Here is a 10,065-nt window from a genome sequence, read left to right as displayed (position 1 = left end):
TTATCGGCTCTTTCTTTCAAACTTCGGATTAGAATTATTATTAATAATAGCCGATGTTCCGATTGACTACCTATAAGACACTTTAGCTTTATTGATTAAGTATACGACATCTATCTTCCCCTCAGAAAAGGCACAGGGCATCGGCAGAAGATTTACGGCTTGGCGGATAAAATTTTTAAATTACGTCTATGACTTGGGACCAGCTGCCGATGGTCTGACTAAAGCCGAGGGGATAGGCCCTACGATGAAGGCAAAACCGACGAGGATGGTGTGCTAGGGTAAAGTTTGTAAAGTTTGCTTGGCACCAACAGCCTTTTTAAGGGTTTGCTTCTTTCATTAGTGTCTCGTGTTACTGCGCATTTAGGTTTTCATTGACCGCCGTACAGTGACCTATTTTTGGCTAAAATTCACATCTCCGTGGAAACTGCTTGGACGTAAATTATCACCACTAAATACATACATATACATGTAATAGGTATACGAGTATGTTTTTTTTTTCTAGATTATATGGACGACGGATGGCCGTCTGCGTTTGGTCAGGTTTGTGGGAAGTCCGTTGAAGACGATTGTGCATACATTAATTCGCATCTCAATTCACTGGGCATTCTACATTACGGCAGTGACATAAGCTGTATGGTACAACTAAACGCCGGGAAACGACGTGGAGCAAGGTAAATAAGATTCCTTTCTTTCTGATTTCATATCTATTACATGGTAATGGTCAATTAACGTGCAAAATACAAGTAGTCCTAGAGTTTTGAAAATTTAGTTAGTTAGATATAGATCTCTGTATGTAGAAAGTGAGGTACCTTTATCAAAGGCATGCGTAAATTTATTTGTAAGAAGTATGTTTATATTAAAACAGAAGAAAATATGTGCATTTGGTCCAAAATAAAAGGTATGTACTACCATAAATTATTTAATTTAGCAAACAATAAACTGTTCTAGACCAAAATATTATTATCGTACATCATATAAATGTTCATATTAAAGGCCCATTATTCCTCAGAAATGCTTTTTTTCATTTCTCAAAATCTGTTTACTTTTGGTGTACTTTTAAAGTATCAAAAAGGTTATTCATTGGCCAATTACCTGAACCATCTTTTTCATCAGTTACTGTTTGGCAATAAGTACAGTTTTAGTGAATAAGTATTTTGTATGGAAGTCAAAATACTACTTTGTTTACATTTTGTTACTTTTACGACAATTATTTCACATTTATCGCTACTTTCATCAGGTAACAAGTATTGAACATTCTCTAAAACAATTATTTAAACATTATGAAATTCATGATTGTCCTTTATAAAGATGTAAAAATGTCTTCGTTTTCTGAGGCATTTTGTGTCTTTAAATCTCTGAGACCACTGCCATTTCCCCCAATAGGTATTTTATAAGAATATCAAGAATATCAAGATTGCACATTTTTAATGTTTTTTTCAAAATGGTAGGATACTACGTCTTCGCGTATCAATATTTGAAATACTTATGGAAAATATGCCCATTATATACCAAGCCATTTAGGAATGGCAATTTGGATGTTTTGACTAGAATCGTATTTCGTGGCAGAAAGATTTCATTCTTCTGTTTTCTAAATAATTTAAAGACTTCGTAAAACTTAGAGTTAATCTAGTGTGTCGACTTTGTGTGCTATCAAATTATTTTATTCATGATCTTCAACCGTATGTTTATTTATGTCCCAAACCCTTAGGTATAAGCTACAATTCAAATGGTTTGACCTCGAGTGTACTGAAGACTGTACCGCGGATTCTTTAACCATCTACGATGCACGCATGTCTAACATTAGTAAAGCGACACCTATCGGACCATTTTGTGGTGACATTGATCCGTACATGGACACTGAGTATAACATGACCGAGTACCCCACACAACAGTACTTGACCTTGAAATTCAAAACTGACAGCGGTACTGGAAAGAAGGGATTTAGAATACTTGCAACACGGACTTTACCGTGTAAGTTTATTCAGATAATTTATCCCTTTTCCGATAGATTTTGTTCTATGGTTTGTCATTTTGCTCCCAGTCAGGAAATTTTGGGTTAAATAAAAATAAATAATTTGATTTTCTGCAATAGTGTTGCATATAAAGGGAAAAAAAGCTATTAAAAAGGTGTCATATTTCTATTAACGTAATTTTATATAATACTATGCACCCATGGCAACTACAGTAAATGACGGATGTAAAACATTACTCCCCCTAGATCATTGCAAACTGTTTGCAAAGTGACAAAATGAAAGAAATGAACATAAACTTTTCAAATTGTTTAATTTGTTGTAAGCGACTTTGTATGCCGGCTGTTTCACAATACTTTTACACAAAGTACAAAAATTTATAGAATACAAATGTAACGTCAAAAGATAAGCGTTATCATCTTCATTTCCAACAGCATTAACAACATAAACATATATAATAAAAAAAATCTTATTAACTTGGCGCAACTTCATATCTTACGATTAGTTAGATATTAAAATTAGAATTTTCTTCACTCATTATCGTCGGCTGTCCTAGCGCTGAATGACCGTGTTGTTCATTATACCCGAGAAACTCATGCGCTATACAGCGCCACCTATTGCAAACAATTACAACGAAACAGGGGGAAATAATTATCTTCTAATTCACTGCGTTCAAACGCAGAAAATTATATATTTCTGTAACTGTAAGAGTCATATAACTACGGTGGCACTAAGGTGACATGTGTGAGTTTTTATTTATCTCGTGCGCACGATATACTATGTCGTGGCCACGAGAAATTGTGTCGTGGCCACGAGATACTATAATTATCGTGGCCACGAGATACTATATCGTGGCCACGAAATGATTAAGTGGTGCGCACGAGATACTATCTCGTGCGCACGAGATACTATCTCGTGGCCACGACATGGTATCTCGTTCCCACGACTTAGCTTACTCGTGCCCATGACTTAGTAACTCGTGGCCACGACATAGTATCTCGTGCGCACGAGGTAAATAAACACACACATACACACACGCACACACACACACATTTCCCTTTTGTGCCACCGAATATAACTGATCAGCGCATGTCGGTGTTTTTTAATCATGGAATACGTGAAATTTTCTGTGTAAGTTTTGTTAAAGTGAATCGGTCTCTAAATAGAAAATCTATAATATAATAGATAATTATGTTGATAGAAATCATGTTCACAATATCATACGTGAAAACAAATCACAAAATAATTATATATTTATGTTGTTGCTAAGTGATGGCTACATGTTTTAAAATGTTTAAAACGACATATAAATATATAGCAGATAATAAAGTGTTCTAGAAGAAAATATTATTATTCATCAAATATATGTTCATACTAAATCACTTTATAACTCTATCACCATTTTGTTTTCCAGAAATATTTCATAAGAATATCCAAATGATACATTTCTATCGTTTTTATAAATATTTGAAAATACTTATGAAAAATGTGCTCATCGTAGACCAATCCACTTTAAAATATCCGTATACATGTGTTATTAGTTGTATGGAGGATTCGAAATAAAAAGCATATACCTGATAAAATGAGATAGCAAAATATTCTCCTCCTATTACATTTTGTTATGTCATCATTGTCTATATCCTGGTCTTGACATGTATAAAGCTATATGATTTTTTAAAAACCCTCTAGATCCGTGTTCAGATGATTACTTCCATTGCAAGGCCGAGAACCGCTGTATAGATGGAAGACTCAAGTGTGACGGTACTCCACAATGTGACGACCACACAGATGAGGAGGGTTGCTCGTGTAAGTAATACCCGAACTTTTAAAGGCCCATAATGCCCAAGAAATGCTTAAATATTTTTGTTTCTCAAAAAAACATTTAAAGGAAATACTTATGTAAATCAAGAATTACAATCTCATATTGAATAATTTTAACTTGTATTTTCACATTTTAAAGAATAAACAAAATATTGCCCGTCTTTTTATATAAAAAAGAAAGTTCAGCACACGCCTTTTTACTTGAAAACTTTTGCATGTTTTTTTTTTATTTCCGTCAAATTTATACAACAATGTCACATAATATTGTGCAGACGTCTGCTTAAAAGAATTTTCTTGACTCTTTAACGATGACATATTGGTGGAAACAAGACATAAGCTTCCTGTTTTAGACATATTGATCCAAGTTTTTGCGTCTGAATATATGCAGGCTAGGCAGATATCTCCTTTTTCGTAGCAAAATAGTTTCATCTTTTTTGTAACATATATCTACAGATCTGCAAACATAGATTGCTTAGTTTATAGCAACCGCCTCCATGTACACAAATCAATATTTCTTCAAACCGCAAAATCTCAAAATGTTATTTGAAATAAGAACGTAGCTCATTTCTATTCCAGTGTTGAAGCTACCAGATAAATTGCAAAATTCTAGAGACCAGCCTTTTCAGTGCCATTGCGTTTTTCCAATCTAAAACTGATTCAAAATAGCACGCGATAATTTCGTTAATTGAACAGTATATATAGCCTATCGCATGACAACACCATTGGTATTGCGGTATATATTTGCATCACAATGTACCGACTGCCCTCATTTACCTATGTAAATAAATAAATAAATGTCGTCTGCGCATTTCATCATTGTCAGTTGTCGCATACCCTAATTTTGAAAATATCTCACTTTATGTTAACTCACAATAGAAGAAAACTATATAAGAAGGAAAAAAATTCATTCATTTGACACATTTACATGTACATAATTCATTATAGGACCTTGTACAGTTTTATATGTACATGATTCGTTAAAGGTCGGCAGATTTCTCGATCTTGTACAGTTTTACATGTACATAATTCGTTATAGGGACAGCAGACTTCTCGATCTTGTACAGTTTCTACACGATCTTCGATATAAACCATTTTAATTGGCATTACAAACACGTTTGAACAATTGAAAGATCTTAAGATAGAGAAAAACACAGCATAAAATTCCGTTTATCTATGTAAGAAACTAACTCACATTGTATGTTTAAAAGTTTTTAAGCCATTTAGTAGTTCCTTTAACGGGCAGCGTTCATTAAATACTTGTTGGTCCATATTTGAATAAAGTTTTCGCCAGACAATTAACGTTTATTTATGAAAAACAAAAACATCATTATTTCTCAAATATCACGCTATTTTCACATGAGGAGGAGACAGAATGCAGAATGATTAAACGAGAAATAGCGAGTCGACAACGATTTCAGAGAACGTACTTTGTGTTTTTTGCAATTGCTTTAATTGCCCGAGTTTGTCTGAAGGAGGAGATATATTTCACAGACTGTCTATGCTAGGTGATTGAGTTGTTTTTATTTCCATCAACAAGCATATTAAGCGGGTAAATTCATAGAATATAAATATGTGCGTTTATTTTCTTTCCGTCCATTGTTTTACATGAGTTGCGGGTTTTAGAGAGAAATAGGTGTTGTAGTTTCAGGTATATTCCAACGGCCAGATGCATGTAGATTTTTATTCTTATTTGTACCAAAATAAATTTGCTTTCCCATAAAATCGCTTTTCAGTTCTCTCTAATCACTGAACGAGGAATGGCAGTTTTCCGTCAAATCGTCATGTGCAAAAGCAAGATGACTTGGTCAGGGTTTGAGCTATAGACAACCTCGGCCTGTTGAGGACCGGAATATTTGTGTCGTTCGTTACTGGCGTTCCTGGAGTTGTCGCCAATAAACCCCCTTTGTCTGAGCGTGTTTTTGATAATTGTGTATATTTTTCAGTCTGGGAGAAATTACTCGGTGGGTTTCTAGCACTCGGAGTTTCAGGCATAGTTGGTGTCACTTTCCTTGTCGTGTTTTTGTGCACGGGTATTTGCATTACCGTCTGTGCGTGCACGTGCTGTAAGAAACAATGCCAGTGCCTTTACAAGTGCTGCAAGTCGGTAAAACCGGGCGGCAACAAAGTTGGGGTGGCTGAAGATGATGGGACACGAATGAGTGGCGTAAAGAGCAGTGGAAGTGGGGTAAGAACAAAATGGAAATATATGTTCCTTATTACATGCACAGCTTTATTGCAATGAAATATTGGTTGGACAGTCTTTTTACAGTGTTGGTCCTTTGTTACGAACTTATCTCAACTTACATGGTTCGAACATTGTAACCGCTGCAGAAAGCGCCGTCTGCAGGACAGTAAACTCAAAACAACAGAATCGAATAATCCCAAATTAAGATTTAACGAAATTTATTTATTTATTCGAAATCTTTGCCTGTCAAAGGGTGTTGTTGTGCAGAGGAAGTACTGTATATAGAAAGCTCGTGACTTATAATCACTTTGTTTGTATCAACACAGAACATAGAAGTGAAAAAAGGGACTACCGTCTATATGTAATAATTATAATGTTTTCTTTCTTTCTTTCTTCTTTCTTTCTCTTTTTTTTATGATTATTAGATTTTTCTTGGTCATCGAGTTTTCAAACTTTTTTTAAAGCTTTTATATTCAATTATTCCATCGTATGCAGCTCTTCTTTTACAGAAGAGTTACATTTCATATATATACTGGTCTCATATATAGTAATAAAGTCATTCTTGCAACACTGACGCATGTTTGCGCTTTTTTTAAATATTTGTACATATTGCTTTATTAGAAACAAACCTGTAATCATATTTTATATTTGTCAAAACAAAGGTCACTAATAATGCAGACGTCAAACCTACCAACAACGCACCTGGTGATATTCCGCTCGGAACGAAAGTTCTTGTTGGCGTTCCACGAGCGAAACAACCGCCGGCGCCGAACACATCGCTACAATCAGGCGGCCACTTAACCTCAACACCAGGAAGTGTGTCTCAGACGAACGTCGCGGAGGGAAATGTGACCAAAGTCGACTAAGAAGATCAAGACCTAAATTTAACTGTGCTGATAAAAGTTTGTTTAACTGCAGAATTAACTTGTATATAAAAGAAAAGACTTTGATTTAACATATAAATTCCTGTAATCCCTTCTTGTCTGAATTGCCAAGAAGTAGGCCTAATGACTGCCTTTTTTCTCTTTTAGTTAGTTTGAACGACATTTTATTTATAATCCATTCATTTACATAATAAAGTACATAAAATAAAATTTACGGATTGAGTATAGGAAGCTTGTAAGCTTTTTTGAAAACTCCGTTTTCTCTTTTGTATCAAACTATGAAAAAGAATGTCGAAACGTAAAGAAAAAATGAAAATAAGAAGACTGTAAATACTATACAAAAACTATTTGTTTTGCCTTATTTTCAGACAACATACACTGAAATGTTGTTGATTTTTGTTGCAATCAACTACATGTATATTTGTTTTCTTGTTCTTCTTGATTTACTTCCTATTGAAATTACAAAATTAATATATTTTTATCTGCATGTTTTTATTTATCCTTAATACTTTTTATCGTCTGCGTAGTAGAGATAAATGTGATGTCACTATGGATTGATTAAGTACCCAAATTTCTTTGATTGAAAGTGATTTATTGCTTTTTTCTGAAATGTAAAGGCATAAAATCAAATAAAATGCAATAGAGGGAGTTAAATATTGGTGCTGTGCCAATACCGGTATATCTAAGTAATAAATATTCTTTCAAATTCAAGCAATAAAGATAATACAAACAGTACTCAGTGTTTATTTACAAAACAGAATCACGCGGGGTCACGTGATTTTGAATAGTAATACAAACGAGTAATGGTGACTTCTGAACCTCGGTAAGTTCATTATTTTTATAAATTTAGGCGAGAAAGGTTTCCGTAATCCAAATTAGACCTAGCCTAATGAGAATAAACTGCCTGAAGTGAATTATTCAAAAACAAACACACACGCACACACAACAAAATATAAACATGCAATAAAATTATTAAAATCTAGGTGTGTGAGTTGTAAAACACACAATATTTAACGATTTTCGATTTTTTCCCGCATTTCGTTGACTATTCTGAATTCTTGATATCTTAAGAAGTACATGTATTGGCATTTCCGAACATGCAAGAAATCGCCGTTCAGCCGGGTATTCGAAAAACATTATTTTTTCGTGAAATAAACTCTCCTGAAAAAAAAAAGATCTCGAGCTAATGTCCTTCTCTTAAGGGAAATATTCAAAATATTATTTACCCCGCAGGAGCCTACACACTGGTTTCGAGCTTCCAACATGAAGATTGTATTGCAATTCTATATGTAGGTAACTCGACAAAAACATGGCGGATGGCGTGACCCGTGGGCGCCCACTTTTGAGGCGTTTTGTCGTCCATCCTTTTATCATGTGGTATTAAATTCTCCATTTTGATTGGCTTAGGATAGGCGGTGTACAGGTAGAAATGGTAAAATCAACTAGTTATAGTTACTGTCAAGCATGCGATTCGTTTTTATGTATCAAATGTGTGCCTTTTTGTAAAAATCTAACATTTTACTTACGTATGCACGACCACCTCGTTCCATATCGATATCAAGGTTTGAATAAGAGCCTTCATTGAGGATATATGGTTCACTTGGTCTTGATATTTGGGGTATTCACTCAGTAACAAAGGAATTATTTCCATGGCCTTTAGTCGAGTGATTTATTGATAAAAATGATTTTATAAATGCATGTACATTTGTTGTTTTCTCATTTCCTATCGAACCAATCAATAAACTGGGAAAAAAGGTAAAATGTTTAGCTAGGCTGTCACAAACTTTCTTCAATTAAACTTCTACTTGTTTATGTCAAGATAGTATGCAAATTACGACATTTAAATTCAGCCATTTTTTGTAAAACTGTTGATAAAACGCGGTAAATGCGTCAATTAAAACTTAATGTAACAAAACATCAGAAGATTTCACGCTGTGTTATAGATCTGATTGATATGTAGGTATTTGTGCGCACCTTTTGAAAATAAGTTTTATGACGAAAGATTACAAAAAAAGTTCCTCTACAGCAACACAAGCAATGAAATACATCATTGTATTACAAGTTCAACTTAGTTTACATTACTCCGGTGATTCAGTTCACTTGAGTTCGGAAACCAGTCTCAAAATGCAGCTTCTGATTGGTTCGTTTTGAACACACTCGTGAAATGGGCAAACAATCGCAGCTACTCGGCCCTTTCCGGCAAACGGACACAATAGTAAGAATTGATACGTTATTTTGGTCGCAACTTAACAAATAGTAATTATGTTTGGAGTTATTGACGAAGTTAGATATGAAAGTAAACAGTACATTTTTTTATATACTTATCATTATAGGTTGAAGTAACCGAAAGTTTTTTTTTAGTAGAAGTTTTTATTCAGTCCGTACTAAGTCTGAGATTATTATGAATATTAGGCGAGGTGTTCCGATTTAATGGCCCAAAAGCAGACAAATTGCGAGACCGGTAATCAACCTTTTTTTAAAATTTATTATTTTATGTTTATCATGTAAGTTTTTACTAATGACGTCAAACTAATTACTGAGCATTTACATGCCTTGAATGAATTATCACTCCATTTTTCTCTTTGGAGTCTTGTTAATATAATATGTACGCTCATTATTTTGCAGAAATCGTAATGTCCATACTTGGTCTTAATTGAAATGTGTCTAATGGACTGCTGAAATGTTAGACGAGACAGTCGTTTGAGTATATTAAGACATAATTATACAGCAATTAAATGTAACTTAGACGCCTACAAAGCGATATTTCTCTAATGAAAATGCCTTGCTATGAATTCGACATTGTCCAGTAGTTATCAAAATAATATTGCACAGTCAACAGACTAGTCTTGTTGCATGTACAATCATACGACATGTAATCCGGCCTTGCTCTGTACTTGTGCCATAGACTTGTACTAATCACTCCTAGAGATCACAGTGTTTGACAATTTACACTTCCCATTTTAACGAAAAGGTTAACAATTAAATGAATTTGACAGAGTACCTTAAAAGTACGAATAACAAAAACTTGTATCCCAGACACTGTCGACATTTTAGTGACAGTTACATTTAAGATGATATAGCACCCTCAGAATTTTGTAACTTATCCGTGGATGAAAAGCTATCAGTGTTGTATACACATGTGCATGAAAATCAGTCAACTATGTACACAATAGAAAATAAGGTCGACCAATGTTTACGTTTACAT

General features: G+C 34.2%; 1 protein-coding gene across 1 annotated transcript; it reads left to right on the top strand.

The window, feature by feature from the left end:
• Positions 1-502: 502 nt before the first annotated feature.
• Positions 503-7,595, top strand: LOC132744726 (uncharacterized; the record flags this gene model as incomplete). Its single annotated transcript, XM_060733506.1, is given in 5 exon segments — positions 503-671; positions 1,709-1,971; positions 3,660-3,776; positions 5,735-5,976; positions 6,639-7,595. Coding segments are annotated over 5 exon segments (995 nt in total), but the record flags the coding sequence as incomplete, so codon positions are not given.
• Positions 7,596-10,065: the final 2,470 nt, after the last annotated feature.

The sequence above is a fragment of the Ruditapes philippinarum genome, unplaced genomic scaffold (genome assembly GCF_026571515.1).
Source record: "Ruditapes philippinarum isolate M1 unplaced genomic scaffold, ASM2657151v2 ctg2308_1_1_1_1, whole genome shotgun sequence".
In the NCBI taxonomy this organism is placed as follows: domain Eukaryota; kingdom Metazoa; phylum Mollusca; class Bivalvia; order Venerida; family Veneridae; genus Ruditapes; species Ruditapes philippinarum.
This window is presented reverse-complemented; position numbering and strand designations above follow the sequence as displayed.